At 34.4% G+C, this 21,459-nt stretch overlaps 2 protein-coding genes across 4 annotated transcripts; one reads left to right on the top strand and one right to left on the bottom strand.

Annotated features, from left to right (window-relative positions):
* Window positions 1-7,751: 7,751 nt before the first annotated feature.
* Window positions 7,752-13,014, top strand: LOC104115336 (ER lumen protein-retaining receptor A). Of its 2 annotated transcripts, XM_009625933.4 has the most exons (6): window positions 7,752-7,991; window positions 9,246-9,511; window positions 11,269-11,384; window positions 12,382-12,455; window positions 12,541-12,604; window positions 12,682-13,014. In XM_009625933.4, the coding sequence occupies exons 1-6, from the start codon at window positions 7,901-7,903 to the stop codon at window positions 12,716-12,718; spliced, it is 648 nt and encodes a 215-aa protein (XP_009624228.1). In that variant the 5' UTR covers window positions 7,752-7,900; the 3' UTR covers window positions 12,719-13,014. The 2 variants fall into 2 exon arrangements, with proteins under 2 accessions (XP_009624228.1, XP_018632884.1); XM_018777368.3 differs by lacking the exon at window positions 12,682-13,014 and having other exon boundaries at window positions 11,269-11,400.
* Window positions 13,015-13,618: 604 nt separating this feature from the next.
* LOC104115335 (dihydroorotase, mitochondrial) lies at window positions 13,619-21,104 on the bottom strand. 2 transcript variants are annotated; one of them, XM_009625931.4, is made up of 9 exons: window positions 20,935-21,104; window positions 20,487-20,563; window positions 18,910-19,055; window positions 18,557-18,738; window positions 17,424-17,560; window positions 16,026-16,191; window positions 15,794-15,910; window positions 14,220-14,380; window positions 13,619-14,040 (listed from the first exon to the last, which is right to left on the bottom strand). In XM_009625931.4, exons 2-9 carry the CDS (start codon window positions 20,556-20,558, stop codon window positions 13,846-13,848), a joined length of 1,176 nt encoding a protein of 391 aa, XP_009624226.1. In that variant the 5' UTR covers window positions 20,559-20,563; window positions 20,935-21,104; the 3' UTR covers window positions 13,619-13,845. The 2 variants fall into 2 exon arrangements, with proteins under 2 accessions (XP_009624226.1, XP_009624227.1); XM_009625932.4 differs by lacking the exon at window positions 20,487-20,563 and having other exon boundaries at window positions 20,935-21,103.
* Window positions 21,105-21,459: the final 355 nt, after the last annotated feature.

The following is a 21,459-nucleotide window of genomic DNA, read 5'->3' as shown; positions in this document are numbered from 1 at the left end:
TGGAAGAAGTGAAGAGGGTTGAGGTTTTTATAGGGGAAAAAGCAATCAATGCGCAATGTTTCGCATTCGAAGATAACAAGTCGATGACTGACACGTGTTCGAAGTTAGAACGATGCAACTGATGGGATTTTTCGATTTACCCATCATCTCAGTTATAACGTACGAGGGAAGAAATTGGGGTTCATCTATCATTTCCCATCGTTTCGGCAAACCTACTCTCCAGAAAACGAGGGGACTATCTGTATATGAGTAAAATCGGGGATAGAGTATACCTCGATTTTCCAATGAAGAAAACGGATAAAGGGAATGGACACACGAGACTGAACCGAGGCCGGAAAACTTTCGTATCGAGACCCACGAAAGAAGAACGATGTGTTCATCACCGGGCGTGATAAAACAACGCTCCCTAGACCCAAAACGAGTTCTAAAATCTCAAAAAATACGGTAAACGGTTACACACGACGGATAAAGGGCTGTGATATTCGTATCTGACCGAATATCACGGCGCAGATCTCGCTCGATGTTGGTTACAGATTAATAATTAATGAGAAAGGAAGATTTTTACCTTTTTAGACTTGTACTAGGGATGAAACTCTCCTACTATATAAAGGAGAGGTTTTTTCGTTTGAGAGACACATTGTAACACGCAAATCAAGACAAGACAAATTTATTTTCTTCTTTCTAGCTATTGCAAAAGCTCTTACTTAACTGTTTATTCTTCATCCGATTTAGGTTCGAACCAAGGGTCCGATCGAGGGCGAAATTATTGTTCAACCTAAGTTCAGGCTAGGCCGTAACATTACAACTGGTTTGATCATTTATTTTGTCTTTAACTCATTTATCTAATATTTTTGATTAATTTGTGTTGAATCAATTAACATATCCTTAAAACCGCATACAAATTTAATTGTTATCCGATTTTCAGGTAAACAATGATATTGAAATGTTCTTTGTGTGAAAAAAATATGTTTGAAAGATGCATAATTTTATCTTATAACTATAAAAGTGTTCATGGAGTTTAAGCTAATTTCCGTCCAAATAATTTTACATTGATCTCATCATTTTTTAACATCTTCAATCATCATGATAGACACATACGAACTGGTCAACTGAAGGTCTACATGGGACATAAATAACCAAATTATGTTGTGCTACTTACATTTTTTGTTGAATGAAATTATGTTCAATTTTTGTGGCTACACAATTCATATTTTTATTTATATTTCTATGACACTTTTCTTGTGAATATATTGGACCTTAGATGTTTATTATTAATTTATTCATAACATTGTTACTCTCAACGGTATTATGTAAAACTTATATTCCTTAACTTTGGTAGGTTTCGTCTTACCGCATAATGCTCGCGTAGCACTCTGTTGTATTAGACATAATATTTTAATTATAAATCAATCTGAGAGTCTGAGACTACAGTAACCACATAATCGAGTTCTCGAATTTGCTAACTCTTAGCATGACTCTCTCCTAAATCTTTGGTGTAATTATTATACTCATTGTAGTTTGACACCGATAATTTTGACATGTTGCCCAGGAGTCCAGTGTTTCTATGAGCTCGACAACTTAAAATTTTAAACTAAAACTAAATTAATTACAATAATTTAATTTAACCTAATATTATTGTTGCTTAGAAAAATAAGCATGTAAATTCTTACCAATAGTTAAATTAATCATGGCAAAACAATTCTTGTAAATTGTTTGTTAAATTCAGTAATATGTTATTCTACATGATATTTGAAATCATTGAAAAGAAAAAGAAAAGTAGTCACATAATTGCTTTAATTTTGTTGTGCAACTAATAGTAATTTCTACTTTGTAAGATTCTATTTTAGTTAATGCGCCTTTCATATTCTTTTTTGTTTCGTTCAAGTTTATGAATTTAGCATTTGTATTAATTCTATTAACATGTGCTCGCTTTCATTTTAAAAGTCATTTTGGATTTTTAATTGGTTCTCATCAAAATCGAACCGAAATCGTTAACCGAACCGAACCGATACTTATTGGCTTATTGGTATAGGATTATCACGGTAATGAATGATGAACGGATTAAGATTTTATAATTAACGGCTCAACGGTTTGGGGGCGGATTACTCAATTTTCTTGTCGGGTAAACCGTTAACCCGTTAAGAATTTTTATATTTATATTTTTACCCCTATGTATATAAAGTACTATTGAAACCCTAAATGGCTAAATCCCTAATTTCTATTTTCTAATTCTCAATTGTCTGTAGCCACTAGATCCAGAGAAGTCGCCAATCTCGTCTCTCTCTTGAATTGAGAATTGAGAAGTCGAAAAATCGAAATCTCAATGATTAATACGTGTATGTCTGTATGAGTAGTCTTGATGGTATTAAAAATTTAGTTAATACGTGTATGACAGTATGAGTAGTCTTGAAGACTCTTCAATTAAAAAATACCGTTTGGTTAGATCTTAGATGGTATTAAAAATTTGGTATTGATTTGAAACTGTTTGGTATTGATTGAATGATTGTTCAAAAAATTTCTATTTGGTTTAGCCGATAAACTGCCCGATAATTGTTAATCCGATATCAATCCGCCCCTTGTCTTATTCGATGGCTAGCGGATTACTACATTTATAATCTGATAACCGTTAGCCGAACCGTTAAGCGTAATTATACGCCCGATCCACCCGATAAACACCCCTATTCTCAACAAAGGGTTCCAAATCTTTGAAAGACGAGATGAATTTAGCGCTACGCCATTCCCTTAACATTCTTTTAAGAAAAAATTCAATCAAATCAAACATATATAGGATACTTGACTTTTTTGTGACCAGGGAAAATATATATATCCCCTAAAGCCCAGCTTTACGAAGACTTTTTGGAAGTTGACATTTTTTTATTTTCTTTCCGGTCATAAAAGTATCTACAAAAGAAGTCTATATATATATTTATAAAAGAGGACAATACATGCTGACATGGCACCTCTATTTGCTTAGGATTTTATTTATCTTTTTTGTGAATTTTTTACTTATTTTCTCACTGTTACATTTATTTGCTCCGTAAGAAATAATTGAAAAGCCGATTCTTTTAATTTTTAAATGGATGTCTCTTGAATCAATCGTGTTAGCATCGGTTTCCATCCTACTGACTAAACCAAACGCCTCCATCTCTTCTTCTTTCTTCATTCATGCAAATCTAAAACAGTCAATCTCCATGTAACGGTTCTCTCAATTTATCTAATTGCTCAATCGAGCAAGTCCCCAATTCTCTTATAATTCAAGTATTTTTTCTAATTTATTATTCAAGTGATTCAATTTTGTGTTAGCATATTGCCTAAACCGATGAATTTAGACCATCTAAAAGCGGCAAAATTGGTTTGTTCTACTAATGTTGGTGAGAACCGAAGATGAATATGTAGTTGGATATGGTATGCAAAATCTGAAGATCCTTAAAGTTTGTGGGACTTCGTTACCCTCTGATGAATTCATGTGTTGGTTTTATGAAAATCGAACATTTCAATATTCAACCAATTGTTTGAACCAAAACCTTCTTATTCGTTTTAGGACTCCACAATAATAAAAATTTCAATGTCTTGAATTCATGTGTTATGTTAATGTCAGGTCAATTCAGTACTTCTTTCGTGAAATACAAAGCCGGTTTAGTGCTTTTAAACTGTCCCATTATCCTAACCTCTTTTTGGTACTCCATTTTGCTAGACTTTTAGAATTCCATCAACGCATTGATAACCGTTATAGTAGTATTAATTTCATGGCCCGCTCTCGTAGATTTCTTGCTTATACTTACTATATGTTGGAACTGATTCATGCTTACATGCGATTCAAGGCTTTATTATTCTATTCAGGTTGAATGAAATTGAGGGAGATTACTGAGATTGAGGAAAACTTATTATTCATCGCCGAGCCTAAAGTAGCATGGACAATTATTGGAAGCTGGCAAATATTATTGGCTAGAATTTTACTTGAAATTGTTCTTTTTACTCTATAATGTATTGAGTCTCGGTTGAGTCAGTTGATCGATAATTTTGAAAATTCTTACTTGCTGTTTCCAAAAGGAATACTACATAGACCGAGTTCTAATTTTTATGTAAAAACGTTTTTCCGTCTCTTGTAATTGAGTAAGGTTATGACTGTTCTGGTCTAATCATGATATAAGCTTACATTAATTGGAAATTTCAGTTAGGTTTGCTCAAGGTTTATGTGATCCAAGTTGTAGTTGTCATTGCAGTTATATGGATAAATGTGCCAGAGCGCAAAAGCACCTAGATTCACTCTTGCTGTAATAACGCAAAAGTAACATAGTATTCGGGTGGACGTGAGAAATCTGAGTTAGTGAACTTGGATGAGCTATTTCTCATTTCCTGGTAATTAATCTTACTTTAATTTTTGTTCCTAATTTTTTCCTTATTGTTTTAGTAATTGATTGATCTTCCCTCGCATATTGTGAATTTAGTGTATTTCTTTTTTTGTGGTAGTAATTACTTTGTCCTGAGGCAGCACTATTATACAACATTATATTGTTGGTTATGTTTAATGTTTAAATAATTGCTTATGTATCCCTTACTATAATTTAGGTGAAACTAATTGGACATGAAGATTCTTTTTTTTATTTGTTCATGTATAAGAGTAAGTTGTCAAAGTACAAATATGCGAATATGTGGTTCAAGAAAAATTTCAAAAAATAAATAAATTAATCTTTTGAAACAGTAAATAGAAATGTTGATGGTCCTAAAGAGCATCCAAGAAAGGAAAAACTAAATGCAGAAAACACAATATCACAATCTCCTTTCGGAGGTACTAAAGATAGTCTGCACCCCAACATGTCCTACCATCCAATGAGCCAATTACACGCAAGGGCAGGGATGATGCTATATTTTCATGAATGCTTTGGCATTTGAAAAAAAGTTTTTGAATTGGATAAACTTGGGAACATAGATTGAAATTTAGTAAGATGTCGAGAGTCTTGCCTTTCCAACATGACATATAGGTTTACGACTTTCGGAGGTTCGAAATGTATATATGAGTGATAAATTGTATATTTGGATCGTAAAATAGAGAGCACTACTCTGAGAGTCTTATTGGTAATTCCGCGATAATGGAGTGCTAGAGACAGTTTTGAAGTACAAGCAAAAAATAAGAGAAAAGATTCAAGTCCACTATTGCAACCTGACAAATTAGTTTGAGATAAAGAACAAGAAATGTAAAAAAAAATAAGAGTAGAACATAAGTTTTATGGTTAGTTTGATGATTCAAGAGGAGGAGATTGTCCAAAACTACATTGTAGAACACTATACAAGGTAAGTAAATTAATAGAACCAATTATCTATCCTAGAATTTAAAAATATATATACAATCAATTTAGCAATCTATATATCTAAAAAGCTGGTCTAAGTAAACCAAAAGCCTCCTTATATCTTCACTTTAATAGAAAGCCCAAAAGTCTCTATCATTTATTCTCTAAATAATCTGCTAAAATGTGAAATCAAACTCTAAATTTATCGGGGTTAGGGGAGGGATGTAACGTGTGACGGAAGATAAACTAGAACTGATCATTCCGGTGATTAAGATGGAGACTATTGTGGCATTTAAGGTTCACTTTGTATTTGATGTTGCGAGAGTTATCTTTTATCTGACGGAAAAATGGAGAGCGAATAAAGAAGACCATAACTTAAAGGCTTGAGTCTAGCAGAAGTATGTGCATGAATGGGTTGACAAAGAAAATGAAAGCATGATATGCTGAAGCTGCAGATGCATATTAATTGGATTTGCCATCTCATTATAGAATTTCCAAAAACAAATAAGATTGTCATTTTTCAATATTGACTGTTCTAATTAAGTGGTTCTTCCACTAATATTGTGATGAATTTTACCACCTTACAAGTGTTGAATAAGAATGCCCAACACGACATGCAAAGGATGGAAGAGTTACTTCCAGGTATTTTCTTATGTTTTTTGATTGAAGATCATTTATATTGCAATCTGCAACTATTGTTGGTTTAACAAACGGGATTTTTACCTATATATACTACATTAAAAACTTATTTACCCTCACTATTTATGTTTTAACTTAATTACAAGTTGATATACAATTTACCAATTATATACAAATTAGTATTAATGAGTATCCCATTATATTAGAAATTCATAGGGAATTCCCTTTTCGATCTCTCTCTCTCTATCTCTCATTCTCTATCAATATTCTTATATTAGTATCTTCACGTGGATTAACTGAATAAATGATACTAATGTTAAGTGAAAAAAAGAAAGAAGATTAGTACCTAGCAAAGTTCTTGCTTCAGATCCTATGAAAACGAGGAAGTAAATAAGAAAACAATTAGCTCTGATGAAGATAATCATTTTAGTTATCATTCTTTTAGCTTTTTGCAATCAATAAACAAAATAATATTAATTAGAAGCGAGTAGATTGAATTGGAAACTATGTTAATCCATTAAAAACTCCATTGACAACCATTAAAAAGTTTCAAAGTTTTGGATTCGAAAATGAAATTTTATGAAATTATTTTTTGTTTAGATTGAGTGTTGTTGCAAATGATTGAAAATATCCGTTGGAGTTTATATCTCAAATTTGAGACAATTTGGTGAAGATTCGAGGTGATTTTGGTTGAAATTTCAGATTGAAACTCGACAAAGAAAACATGAACAAATTGTATATAGTTTTTATGTCGAATGTAGAAACGGTATACAACATATCTACAACTTACATAATTGTATATAAATTATATGTAAATTATAGTTTTGACTGGATTCTGTACAAAAATGTGTATTTACGTTGTAGATAAATTGTAGATTTTGACCGAATTTGTATATATTTTATTAAAAACTTTTGTTACTTCCTGTAAATATGAAAACTTAGACAAAATCGAGTAAATAAATTTAAAATCTTGTATATATATAAACAATTCCCTTAACAAAACATTTGGAAATTTTTTCTTCACACTTCTTTAAGTCAACTTGCCCAAGAGATAGTTAGGTGGTTTAAGAAAACGGAGGAACTCTCTTTGATCATGTTTTGTTGGTATCTCGCATATCTCTATCTTGAATATTCTTGATTCTTACTTGATATTAGATTTTGATTATACCAATAAAGTTTGCATCTTTTGGTTGTTTTATTCTCCTACCATTTTAAAGTGATATTTTCAATTTTTTTGAAATGTTCTGTTCTGTGAATTAAGGAAGCACATGATTAACTATTTTTTTCTATTTTTAGGATTTACAAGAAATTAATTTTGACATTCATGATATGAAGCGTTTTGAAAAGGAAATATTTATATTTGTATGCGTATATGTAAATTTTTTATCTATTTTATCTTGATATTGACTAAATTTACAATAGGATCATATCATAAATTCATTCTTTTCCATAAGCGCGTGAAGCGCGCACAAATTAACTAGTTATATATAATAAAAGATACCACAATTATATGCAGTATATAACACTAACAAGTAATAAAAGTTTTGCTTTCGTTTTTTCGGAGCAATTTATTTTATGGCTCTTAACAATTTTTTAAAATTTTATTACCTATTAAATAAAACAGAAAGATCTTTATTTATATTGTCAAAATGTTGAATCATTTACTCTCTCCATTAATTATTTTTTTCATTTTTCTCGTCCCCACTGTCATTTTCTGAACACATGCCTCGTGGACGTTTGGAACTGACACGTGTATATCAAGCCGCTTACCTCACAATTATACCAAAAAAAAAAAAAATGTATTTCTGAATTCTGATCCCAAAAACAAATTCCAATTCAAGTTCCATTTCATTTCATTTCTGCATTTCTATCAACTTCCAATCCAAAACCCAAATCTTCATCATTTTTCTTCAGAAATTGAGACTCTTCTAGAGGAATCAATCTAGGGCTGGGATAGGAGGTGTTTAGGAATCATGAATATCTTCAGACTGGCGGGGGACATGACGCATTTGATTAGTGTCTTAGTTCTCCTCCTCAAAATCTACGCTACCAAATCATGCTCAGGTCTTCTTCTTCCCTTTTGCATTTTTACTCTCAGTTCCTCAATCAGCTATTATATATCTCTGTGTGTGTGAGACGTGCGAACAGATGCAAACTTGTCAACTTTGAATTATGTAGCTCATAGAATCTGAGTGTATTCTGTAGCATGTAATAGTTCCGCATCAGAAGGTGAAACAGAGTTCTGCATACGGTTCTGTTTTCAATTAATTTCATTTTTATTCATGTTGAAACCTGAATATGAGTAGTTTTGCTGTATACATAGATGACCGTATCTGATTAGGTCTTAAATTGAACACATACATAATTAATAGCGAGCTATGTTTCTGATTTGTGCATTCAGAATTGAAAAAGTAATAATAATGTTATGTGGCTCTTGATAAATTAAAGTAGCAAGCTAAGAGAAGTCAGCCTGTTTTTCCTTTTATGTTATAACTACTGAATTAGGCAATGGACAGGATACATTTTATCTACAAGGAAGTATTGACTTTATGCTAAGTCCAGAATCTCATAGGTCTTGGACGCAGTTTTAGACCTACCAAGAGATTGCCATGTGTGAGCATTCGTTTTTGTTAATGTTTGGAAACTTCTTTGACGCTTCGTGACTATTTCTGTGTCATATCTAGTCTTGGACCTTTAACTAGGCTAGCTTTGTGCCACATACAAAGTGGATATCTGTATTTGTGTAGGACATTTAGTGAAATCAGTGACACTGTAAGTAATTTGAAAATATGAAGAGATACACGTTAACATGTTCGTTTCTAGTGGATGTTTTCAACAAAAGTAAATCAGCAAACCAGCTGAAGTATGGTATGTTAGGACTTAGATTACTAATAAGGAAGGTCATAAATACCTCGGTATAATTACAGATGTACCAAGGGTGTTGCCTAGTGGTTAACGAAGAGGGTGCAAAACTCAGAGACCAGGATTTAAATTGCAGCAAACATTTTAAACACTCGGTCTAGACAAAGCTACCCACTACCTATGCTGGTGGGAGGTAGCATGCAGGTAGCCGGTGAAATAGTTGAGGTGTGCACAAGCTTATCAAAAAAGAAAAAGAGAATGAAACTTTACCTTTTCTCTTAATACAAAGTAAAATATATGATTCTTAGAATTCAATAGCTCATTCATTGACGTGTACAGACCTTTTTGTACATTATATTTTAAGTTTCACCATTGAAGGGACTCATTGCATCTTCCAGTGGCTTGAAATATACTTGTGCTGAAATCTAGTTGGCTAAGAGTGTTAGCTGTATTCAGGAATATCATTGAAGACACAGGAGTTATATGCTATCGTGTTCTTGGCTCGGTATCTGGATTTGTTCAGCGACTTCATATCTCTTTACAACACTGTGATGAAACTGGTTTTTATTGGAAGCTCTTTGGCAATTGTCTGGTGTATGAGGTACCACCGGGTTGTCAGGCGCTCATATGATCGTGAGCTAGATACTTTTCGTTACTGGATTCTTGTTGGAGCATGTTTCGCTTTGGGGCTTGTTCTTCATGAGAAGTTTACCTTTCAGGAGGTTAGTAGTGATCTGTAAATGTTCTAACTATTTTATATGGATTTTCCTAGCAATGATAATCTTGCTTCTTCTCACTTAATTTTTTATGTTAGCTGGTGACTTATATATGTTGATCTTGGCAAGCACAGCATCCTGTTGGTGCTTGCGACAACCATGTTTTCAGAGTTGAATTTTAATAGGCTGGCTACTGTAAATAGTGAATTTCTCTAGAAGTGTTGTGTTTCTTTGAATCCATTACTAGTGACATCGAATACATTAACAATTATCCCTCAATTCTAAGCAAGTTTGGGTCGGCTTTATGGTTCATCACTGACCATGTCACTCCATTCAAGCTCCTCTCAAACTTCCGGTTGCCGGTGCAATGCACTCCTAGATGGGCACGTCCAGATGCTATTTTCAGTATCATGAGGATTCATGGTAAATTGACTAATTTTATGCTGTTTGTCAGCCTACCATAATCCTCCTCCTTTATCTGGGCTTGAGACCAACAATGTGAGCAAGCTCACATAGTCAGTCCGTCACTAAGTGAATGAACACCATAAAATGTCTGTTTGCTATTACTCACATGCTACTCTGCATGTACATGGTTATTGCAACCTTGAAAGAGTGCTTGTACAGACCTTCTTAAGGTAACCCATTTCATGATTATCTCTGAGTTTGCATGACAAGCTATGAACGATTTTATAGTGACCTAGGAGTTCTCATAAGAAGATATAAACTATTTACGTCGGCAATATACGGTCAGCAGCCTGACACATATTGAAATGATATGTTTGCAGTCATGTGAATGGATAGACCTTCCTTAAGTAATCAGCTGTTGTTAACATCTGAATCAGCCTGCCCTATCTTGAAGAAGAATTTCTGTAATAGTCATTTGGGTTAGTTGTTTGCATCTCTTGTATTGGAATGTTCTGTTATGTTGATTTAACCAGATCCAAGGGCAAACATAGTTGTGACTGAAGTTTGACCTTGTCTATTTTGTATTTGACTCTGGGCTCTGGCTACTTTCCCCTATTCAGAGCCAGCTGAACTCTCGAATTCTTTTTTCCACTGTCCTCGCCAAGTATTCTCATCCTCTATAACCTTACTAGGTCAATGAAACTCTCAATGCATATGGGTGTGGATTTGGTGCATTTCTTTTACGACTTGCTGTTGTTCATAGTATGTTTCATTGCAAATTTTGTGCATTTCTTTTACGACTTGGTGTTGTTCATAGTATGTTTCATTACAATTTGCATGAGTAAAGACATCTTCTTGTCTATATGATTTGAAATGTCTTCCTGTATTTTCATTCTTGGTTTCCCTTCCGTTTCATTCATCTAGCTGTCTGTCTAGGCAGTGTTAACAGTATGAGGTTCCTCCATTAAGCCCAGTACATCAAAAGAGATAAAAAGAAGATAAATGAGATTTCTCAGTACTCATGGTATCCTTATACTTTGACTCATCAGTTTATATCATTAATGATTGAGTCTCTTCTTTTTATTTTGTGGGCTAGGAGAGGAAAAGGGATGGGATTTGGGGGGTGGGGTGGGGAATGCCAGTGAGGATTGAGCCTTACACTATGTTGCAAGGTGCTATACTAATTAATAAGCTTCCATTAAATCCTCCTACGACTGATTAGAATTTCCGCAATGACCCTGTGACAGAGATTGTGTTACTTGTTTTCTTTATCCTTTTTTTGCCGAGTCTTGATTCTCGAATTTAAATTTGCTTGCTCCCTGTTGACACTGTTGATGCTACATATATTGTTGTTTCAGGTGTTTTGGGCTTTCTCAATATACCTGGAGGCAGTTGCCATTCTTCCCCAGTTGGTACTCTTGCAAAGAAGTGGGAACGTTGATAATCTGACTGGCCAATATGTGTTCTTCCTTGGGTATGCTTCTTCTCCGGTAAATCTGGCCACTTCCTGAAAGGACATTATTTTGCATCATATTTTGAAAATTGGAGCAATTTTATGTTGATTTGGGCATATCTATTTTTTTTTATCCGAGTTCGATTATCAGTCAGAGCTGACATTGGACAATTTGCTGTTTATTTATTTTCATAAGTTCGTACAAATTTGTTCGCAGAACAGCCCAATTGAGTGCTGCTAGAAAAGACTAGTCTCCATTTTAATTATGCAAGGAGTTAATGAAGTTCATCCAAGAATCTATCTTCTACACATGATTGTGAACATTTGAACTCTAAATGATGTGATACATACTCTTCCTTCAAAGCATTGGTTCCTCTTTTCCATATACCAACACGATGCATGGGGGAACTGTATTCTATCAGTACTTAAACTGTCTTTGTAGTTTCTATCTTCTCCAGCTTGTGAAAGTGTTCTTCAGTAGTGCGCTTTAACCACTGATCTCCAAAAAAATTTAGGAACATACTCCAGATCTTCCATATTACAGTACAGTGCAAAAGAAGATGTCTTAGGTCCTGAGAATCCTTTTTTACATGTATTACATTATTGCAAGTGATGCTTTCCTTACTCTGCAGGGCAGGATCTTCCATTAAAATGTTCCTTAAGCCGTTGAACTATTTATTGTTATAGCAATTATATCCATCTCACTGCAAAAGAAAGGGAAATGATTAGTAAGGTCATTGTATGAAAAAAAAATGGATTTGTGGTCTCTTTCTCACACGACGCTCACTGTCTACCCGTATTTATCATCCGTCTTGATTTTGTTTCTCTTCCCTTTTGTATTATAATCCTTGGAGCAGAAAGGGATCTAACTGTTAAAGGTTCTTAAGTTATGTACACACGCTGGATATGTTTCTTTCTAGTTGTATAATGTCAGGCATAATAATATTTTACAATTTGATTTCAAATAGTTAAAGATTTATTTGGTATTGTCACTGACATGCTGGATTTATGATTACAGGGCCTATCGTGCATTTTACATCTTAAACTGGATTTACCGCTATTTGACAGAGCCGCATTTCACTAGATGGATATGTAAGTTTCCAAGATACAACCAGTAATATTTGTTTGCCAGTCGCAATGGTTCTTCAAAGTTGAATTATTTTTCTTCCTTTTGCAGCTTGCGTCTCTGGTCTTGTCCAGACGGCCCTTTATGCAGATTTCTTTTATTATTACTTCATCAGGTAGCAATTCCTTAAAGCTTTTTGGAGTGGCTACTTCTTGACGATGCAAACAAACTACTAATAAATTTGTTTTGCAGTTGGAAAAATAATGCCAAGCTTCAACTGCCAGCATGAGGTAAAGACAGGATATGATGAACAGTTTTAACAGCTAACTGGGACCTGGTTTCGTGCTGTGGCTTGCGGACATAAATTTTGGCATGCTACTTTTCTTGGACGTGATGATCATACGATTGAGTTGGCCGTGGGTTTAAGTATTTTACTGAGCTCCTACATTGTTAGATTCAGATACAGTACCCGTGTTAATATGATGGGAATATGTTGATTAGAAAATGTTGTCTGCATTCCTGTCAAATGTGATTCAAACTTTTCAAAAATATAAAGGTATGACTAATCAATTATTTTGCTTCGTACATGTATGGTTCACATATGTTTGCGTATCTTCTTCCTTTTCCATGTGCCTTTATACTTTGTTCTTAGCAAGTGCTGAACAATTTTAATTTTTCAATTGATCTTGATAATCGTTCGTATATATATGATATTCATCCTCAATGCGAGTATGTGACCTTTGAGGAAAGCAGAGGAACAATACTTTGGTATAGACCTGTAATCAATAGCTGGCTATATCTGGAAGATTTGAGATAGATTTATTGAATACAACCTCCTTCAAACCCAACAGGGTAGACGTCAACTGTCTTTTCCTCTGAATAATATAATCCTGTCGCTTGTGTCTATGACATTGACACGTAGTCTAAATTGAAAACCAATGCCATCTTACTGGGAATAATTCTCGCCCGTTTTAATCGTTTTCCTTCATAAGCAAATGAAAGAGTACTTAGTCAAAGTCACTAGTCATGTGTTGGTCACTTGCAACAACTAGTACTGCATCTCTGTTACGATCACAACTTGAGATTAGCAATATGAATCTTTATCTATTATTTCGCTTATTTAATATTATATAAAACAAAAATAAAAAGTTGTAGAAGTACGCTACGAGAGACTAAATTGCTAACATGATTCAACAAAAGATTTATAGCTTAATTTGCAGTCACATCCAGAAAGCTTTATTATTATTTCGATACTTTTTTGGCTGAAAAGGTATTATCGAAATGACCTTTATCATTCTGAATTTCCGATAATGCCAAATCAACAGGAAAGCAAAGATGAATACCCCTATAGTCCATAATCACAATATTACAGTACAACAAGAATGTCAGATGAGAATGGGAATCTCTTTTTCTCTCTCAGAGAGGAGAGGGCAACCAGTCGAGCATTTGACCAGCAAACATGGGAACAATATCTCCCGATGCATAGGAAAAGGATTCGGGCACCTTCCATGGCGTCTTGCTCAACTTAATCTGTGAGTTGTTCCTGGGAAGCCCATAGAAATCTGGTCCATTGAAGCTAGTAAATGCTTCGAGCTTGTCAAGTGCGTTCGCCTAAAATGCAAACAACCAAATTTATTCTCGTGATGCAAGATAATTACTTGTCTCGAGTAAAGAAGTTAATTTTTAGGACAAATGAACAGGGCATGTATTCATCCATCTCCATCAAACTTCAAACAAAGAGTACAAAAGTAACATTCGCAAGAAACACTATAGACATCCATTGCAATTACCTGTTCAAACACCTTCGCATATGCTGATAAGGCTACAGGAGCATTGTAAATACCAGCACACCCGCAAGAACATTCTTTCTTTCGTCTATCATGAGGAGCGCTGTCAGTCCCAAGAAAAAATCTTTTACTTCCACTTGTTACAGCTGACACAAGAGCCTGCCCTGTATAGTTCAAAGCGAAACTGCTTATTAGATTAGAATATGTACCAAGTGAACAAGAGAAAAGAGAAAAGTAGCAAAATATGGGAAAGACCAATGCAATAGATCTTGTAACCTTGTGAGCAATGAATCTATATATACGATAAGAATTTTGTTTCAAGCACTTGGTTCACTTTTTTATTTCAAAAAGCAATGGATAGAATTAACAAATTAAAGAGAGCTTGATCATATAGTGATTCGTGACACATATATTAGCATCAGCAAGACTAAAACTTTCATAACTCTTACAAAGAGCCCAAAAAAAAAAGGTTAGACGAGGAAACTTTCAGCAAATTATTGTACCCAGAAAAGGGTCAATAACAGGCAAATACAGCTTCTACCTAACTTTCAAATTTTCAAGGTAGATGGCTCGGTAGCCGTTAATCCAATTCTTCTTTGTTATGGTGACAGTATATCTTAGATAATCCATAAAGCAAGATCAAAATGCCATATTCTAACACGATAGTAGGCATATAGACAATATTCTTTTTGAAGTATAAGCAAGGGTTCCACACCATAGCCAGGTGTAGCTAAAGAAGCATACCACATCATTTGGTATTTATGTCCTTCCTTTTATTCGTGCAGGAAAAAAAAGAGATCTAGAGAACCTTTAGTTTAAAAGAATCCCTAATTTTCCTTAAAATACAATTACTCATTACTGGAAAAATATTAATCAGGAGTGGAGCCGAATGGCCACAGAGGATTCGTGTAGTGTAGCCGATTCAAACTATTTGGACATGAGGCGAAGTCAAGTGATATAAGTTGCACTCTAGATCTTTTCAAGCTATTAACTAAGAAGGTGTGTCTGCTGAACTACATCTTTACAATCCAACAATGTGCTCAAGTAAAAAATGGCAAAGAAACAAGCTCAAAAATAACCTTGGAGGAAATTCTAATATTAGTTATATTCTCATACATTACCTTACCTTCTCAAAACCTATATTCTCATAAATTATGGTTGGACAGAGTGAAAAAGGACTCACTGGAAGGGAAGTAAAGGATGAGGAAAAAATTAACCTTGCTTGAGGAAAAGAAAACGTGTAGGATATGCAACTCCTCAACTTTTCAAAACCGTCTAAACTTGGGGAATTAGGAAATCAACTTCTTCCACTTCAGTTGGAGTCGAACCAAACAAGTGGAGGTTAATGGTAAGTCCTTTATGCAGGAGAAGAAAATGAACAAGTTCCCAATCCCCTTCTTTGAACCAAACAAGATCTACATGACATTGTAGTCACTAAGGTGGTTAAAAAGAATCCTAGCTGGTTTTTCAAAATTTAAAAGAAATGTTACTTCATGATTGTTCTTGAAACCGAAAGACAAACACCAAATATACAAGAAAGAATCTGAGCATCATTATGAAAAGATAAAGGATATTACTGTGGATCTCTCTTTTGAGCACTGGAAGGCAGTAATTATGCGGTTGGAAGCCCCCTTGGAAGAGAGAATTCCTGTTCAAAACAAGATGCTGTGGGGTGACAGTCGCTGCAACATTTCCTTTAAAAGAACGATAGCAAGGCAAAATTAGCATTTGAAAAGGAGGGTCAATAAAGTTCTTTCAACTGACAAGAAGAGAGAAGTTCAAAGAGGTGGATCAAGTAGAAAAGATCACCTTCAGTGCAAGATTCAACAAACTTTACAGCATCCATGGTTGTAACATGCTCCATCACGACCTTCAATCGTGGAAATTTCTGAACCAAAGGGCTTAGAAGCGTTTCAATGAATACTTTTTCTCGATCAAAAATGTCAACCTCAGGATTTGTAACCTCTCCATGAACCTGCAGTCAACTGTAATACATAAAAATCCTATGAAATGAAGTTATTTCAAGGAAAATGACAAAAACCACAAGCTTTGGCAGAATATTTGGGAGAAGAAAAAGACACGATTAAGGTTGAGTTACTACAGTTAAATGCTGAATTTATTTTATAGAGATCCAAAAGATAAAATGAAACTAGAAAAGCGACTAGCATAGGAAAGAAATAATAAGAGAAGGTTCAAGGAACAGACAACAGCATTTCTGTTTGAAATAAAAAACAACAATAATCCTGAAAACCCAGCGCACTAGAATATGTTGATAGTAATAGACTTGATGAGATCAATTCTAGCAGTCTCCAGTATCCATAAGCAAAGCAGAAAAAAATTGAAAAATATAAGTGCTGCTCTGTTATGAAATGCTAGCCCAACTAAATGGATGACAATAACATCTGTCATTTTAAAACTCAATGATGAACCAGTATTACCATAAGAATTATGATGATAATTAATCTGTAATAATGTCTTAAATAGGGTGAAAAGTAATCAACACTTTAAGATAGTTTGACCACAAAGACTAGTTCAGAAACTTCGTATAGAAGCATCAATGACGGGTTACTTCCTTTTAAGTTTTAGCTGACAAATGGTCTGTTCGAAAAGAAGTTTTAACTGACCAAAGCAAAGACAGAACCATGGCACTGTGAAAGGTTTGCTTCACATGGCCAAATTTGTCCGTGTTAGCAAGTTTACTTCGGAGTTGTGCAGTAAAGGGCGAGAAAATGATTGGTGCACTGTTATCTTGTATGCAGCTCCATTCATTACTTTGACAGATTCTTTCACTGAGTGCAAATTTCTTCTCTTAAAATATATATTATCTTTTTGTTCCAATTGTGTTTAATAATGTGAACAAAGCACAACTGAGGGTCCTATTCTTGAGAGTACCATAATTTTTGTCATTTTTTTTGTCAAAAGGCAAAGTGCTCTTATTGAGAGGTTACTGAATCTTCTTTGCGTTTTCCCCAACATAACATCTCAAAAACATAACCTCTCAAGAAGAAGACTAACCTTCAAAAGATGCATCAGCCAACCGCTAAAACCTAGAGCTAGCACGACATAAAGAGACAGGTTTTAATGTGCAGCTTTCTACAATGTAAATAGCAATATCTTTTTGGTGGTAAGGTTAGCATGTACACTATAGCTTATGCAACGTTCTGGTGGAACAAGAATCACTTAGCACCAAGTTTAGCATCAAGTTACCAGCAGAGGCATATTATGCTCAACCATTTCCTGTAGAACTGGTAAACACTTCCCGAAGAGATCAGTCACTCCATCTTGTGAATTTGTCGTGGCACCAGCAGGATATAACTTCACCCCAAATACGACCTGGCTCTCTCCTGTTTTACTCTCATCTTATTAGAAAAAAATGGACAAAATACTAGATAAAACAACAAAAAGAAAAAGAAAAAAAAGATAATACATAAATGCTTTCATGGAAAGAAAAATATGAACATGGACCATTCACTATGGAAAGAAAACTGCACCCAGCTGACTGTACACAATCAGTTTAACTTAAATGCTACAAAATTCAACATGTTTAAATTCCCATGGAGGTAAGTGGAGCCGGACTTTGTAAAGGACAAGAGCCTCGCAACACTGACTTCAGAATTTCAAGGATAATGATCTGACACGAAAGTAGACATAACAAGAAGACCAAAAAAAAGCAAAGGATGGCAGGTAGCCGAGAATCTAGCCTTGAACTTTAATGTCTTAAGAACAAATTATGAATTACACTTCCCTGAACCCTAGGTGCCCATTTTACAAACATCTAGAAAGCCAAACCACCAAAGTAGGACGTTAGAAGCAAAGCAACAGGGAGAAATTGGTTTGAAAAGAATTTTAAGGTCTTATGTTCAAATTTGGAACTACATTTCCCTGACCCCCTAGTACCATTTATATTACCACCTGAAAAACTATACAAAATCATCGAAGTACGATGCCAGAAGCAAGGCTGCAGGGAGTAATAGTTTTTTATTAACCAAAGGTATACATTGTCACAATAGCAAAACTAAAACGTCAGCTTTAGAATGAATTAATGAAGAATTACAATGTCTCTTATTTCAGCACTACTTAAAGTTTAACAAATAGGCTTTCTAGTGGTGCCTTTTCTGTCATGATCTTATTGACATGTATGTTCAACTATTATCATTCACTGAAACTTATTTTTTTGTTTCCTAAGATACGTGCCTGCACTATGATAGAAGAATGTCATATATAACATCTAATGTTTACCCTACCTTATCACAACAACAAAAAAAAGAATAACATCTAATGTAATTTTATGTGATTTTAAATAAAAGATATTTCCATATAAAAAAATATATTGGACTTACTTGCTAGTTTGATTTCAAGAGGACTGGTTGTATCTGTTAAATAAAGTGTCATAAGAGGATTGAAATCACTATTGGCAGGCAAAGATTTCAATATCGCTTCCCGGTATGCTACAGCAGCAGCGGTGGTCGTGATAGGAGGCTTCAAATTTGGCATAACTATTGCCCTCCCAAAGTGATGTGCACTTTATCAAAGAATGCAGCATGAACAAGTCAAAATCAAGATAAGAAACCGAATTAAACAAAGTGGTAGAAGAAGGAAAGAAGGAACTGAACATAAACTATAATCTATCATAATCGGCTACTCAATATTGATTAGAGTCCCACACCATCAGCTTAAGAATTTAACTAAAGACCTGTGCGAGACAACTGTCTTAAGAACGTCACCATCACGAAGATGAAGATGCCAATCATCAGGTTGTGTGATTGAGAGCTCCATTTTTGCACTATAGGCTTTTGACGAGCTTTTCCGTCCAAAGCTAATAACTGGTATATGTGAAATCTGGATAACAATAATTTGATTTGATTAAAGAGGTGTGATTTTTTAAGCCAAATATAGAATATCTTAATAGAGTACCCCGAAAGCGAGAAAATCAAAGATAGTATTGTCCATAAACTCAAAGATATAGAGCTGATTGGTTCATAAACTCTATTGCACTACTCCGAGCCAAGGGAAGGTTATGTATCTTGTATCTAGCACATTTGGTACATCAGAGCAAGGGAAGCAATTGAAGTAGGGACCAAAATTGTTTTCCATAAAATACACTCTTGCACTAATGTGTCAAATATCTTGTTAAATTTTAAAAAGTAATCATTAAATGCAACATCTACTTAGAAGTGATAAAGTCCTTCAGAACTACATATAACAGAATAAAGGATGAAATTTGCTATGGTTTAAGCAAAAATTGTTGCACACATTACATCCTAAAAGACAGTCAGGAAAAAGGGAGGGTGGGTGGGATAGGAGCGCATGGAGGTATAGGGGAAAATGCATCCAAATGCTTGAATTGGCTTGCAGTTATTGGATAATAATATCAAAACACATCCCCATCATATTCAAAATCAACTCACTCTTAAGTAGTTAATGGTAAATGGAGAAGATATTACCTTTGTTAACTATTCCAACATATACAATTCAAAAATAACCATTTTCTATTTTATGCAAAAATTTATCAGTTCAAGAGGTAAAGGATACTTAAACCAGAGAGTCAGAGGTTTTCCACATAGAGAACTGTTGTAAATGAAAATTCCACCAAACTTTTGACAAAGTACGAACAGAAGGAGCAATGGACCGCACTTCATCTTTCTACTTCAAGAAAGCAATATTTGCTTTGACAGAGGGAAAACAAATATGATCTTCCCTCTTGAATTGGCAAACATATTGTATCATCACAACTTTTACAGACAAGCCTCATTATAGGATTTTGTCTTCGAACAATTTGTTCAGCAGCACCTTGATTTACTTCTTCTACTAGTTAGTCAAAGTTGTGGTTTGTTCCTTTACTAATCCTTTCCCCCTCTGCAGATGCATCTTTTGAAGTGGGACCACTTTTTCTGAAATGCAACTCGGGTCTTATTCATATGAGAAAGGTAAATTATTGCTTCATATTGAGGCATGTCGAAAACCTTGGTTACGCGGTTCTCAGCATTCAACAGCTTAACATGTAAAACGATGGTAGCTTCTTATATATCCTGATAGTTCACACTTATAATCTGGCTTCTTTATTTAAAGATGAAACAACATAAAAGGTGCTACTTTTACAAGATTCTTGAGCGAAGTTAAAAAAGGCAAGTATTAATGAGGAGACTTCATATGAAGTATCAAGAAGATTCATCATCAAAAAGGAAATCTGAGCTTCTAAACATAAAAGAAAAAATGAAGAAGGAAGCATATGAAGCTACAAACTCCCTTTCTAAGAGTGTTATGACATACATTGCAGGGGGAGAATAAGGTCCTCATCATCACTCTAGAATCTGGGACAACTGCTCCCTTAGAAGCCAGCATTTTGACTGTTACATTACGGGAAGAAAAGAACAGAGAAAATTTAGGGGCAAAGGGTATTCACACTATAAATATAGAAGTTAGTTTTCTATGCAAGTAATTTTAAACATTGCTTATGTGAGCACATGTAATGACTAATCTTTCCAAATGATACATTTAGGTTAATTTTTAACAACGCATTCAAATGTGCGCTTATGGCAGGTTCAGTTTTACAGCTTATACATGTGAGAATCCTGATTCAGCTTGGCATTGTGACGTGCGAAGATGAACTTTCAGAAGGCATTTTGACAAACACATGGCAGGCAAACTGAAACCAAAGCTGCCCAAAAAAAAGGAGATCTAGCAAACAACTGGTGATTGCAATATATGCAAAAATTACCGTTCAGGTCAATGCACCTGGGTTTCCTTCCTCTCCAGCGTCTTCTTTCACTTGCTGGTTGCTACTTACAATTTTCTCTCACACTTAACAAAGCTTTGAAGTTTGAATACACGCACACCACGAGTGTACTTATTTTAACGAAACGTTTTGGGGGCGAGTGGCAAAGCACGTAGGATTTTTCTGTCTTTCAGCCTAGTTGTTATTAATTTTTAATATATTTTTATTTTATTGAGAACCTCCTTTTTTTTGCTTTTTCTTTTCCTTTTTCGTGAGAATAACTAGGGTATACGAATAATTCTTTTTTATATTTTAAAAAGCAACTTTTATTATTTGTATATAATTTATTGGTTGGTTTGTCATCCTCAAAATTTATAGTGGATTTGTTCGAAAGTGAATAGGATATTTGATAAAGAAATAAATAGTGAACTTAACTCAACCAAAAGTTAGCTCGAGCCGAACAAATCGAAGTTATCAGACCAAATAAATCGAAACCGAACGAAGAAAAATCAAATTTAATTAAATATA

Source organism: Nicotiana tomentosiformis, chromosome 2 (genome assembly GCF_000390325.3).
Source record: "Nicotiana tomentosiformis chromosome 2, ASM39032v3, whole genome shotgun sequence".
NCBI lineage: Eukaryota > Viridiplantae > Streptophyta > Magnoliopsida > Solanales > Solanaceae > Nicotiana > Nicotiana tomentosiformis.
Note: the sequence above shows the minus strand (reverse complement) of the source record. Positions and strands in the feature narration are given on the sequence as shown.

What these genes read in the sequence shown, in the direction of transcription:
- LOC104115336 (XM_009625933.4), top strand. Translation starts at nt 7,901, where the DNA reads ATGAATATCTTCAGACTGGCGGGGGACATGACGCATTTGATTAGTGTC. An exon ending in GCATTTCACTAGATGGATAT is followed by an intron (nt 12,456 to 12,540) that starts GTAAGTTTCCAA and finishes TTCCTTTTGCAG; the next exon opens with CTTGCGTCTCTGGTCTTGTC. An exon ending in TTTTATTATTACTTCATCAG is followed by an intron (nt 12,605 to 12,681) that starts GTAGCAATTCCT and finishes TTTGTTTTGCAG; the next exon opens with TTGGAAAAATAATGCCAAGC.
- LOC104115335 (XM_009625931.4), bottom strand. Translation starts at nt 20,558, where the DNA reads ATGCTGGCTTCTAAGGGAGCAGTTGTCCCAGATTCTAGAGTGATGATG. An exon ending in TCTTGAAATCAAACTAGCAA is followed by an intron (nt 17,561 to 18,556) that starts GTAAGTCCAATA and finishes AGAGTAAAACAG; the next exon opens with GAGAGAGCCAGGTCGTATTT. An exon ending in AGCATAATATGCCTCTGCTG is followed by an intron (nt 16,192 to 17,423) that starts GTAACTTGATGC and finishes AGTTGACTGCAG; the next exon opens with GTTCATGGAGAGGTTACAAA.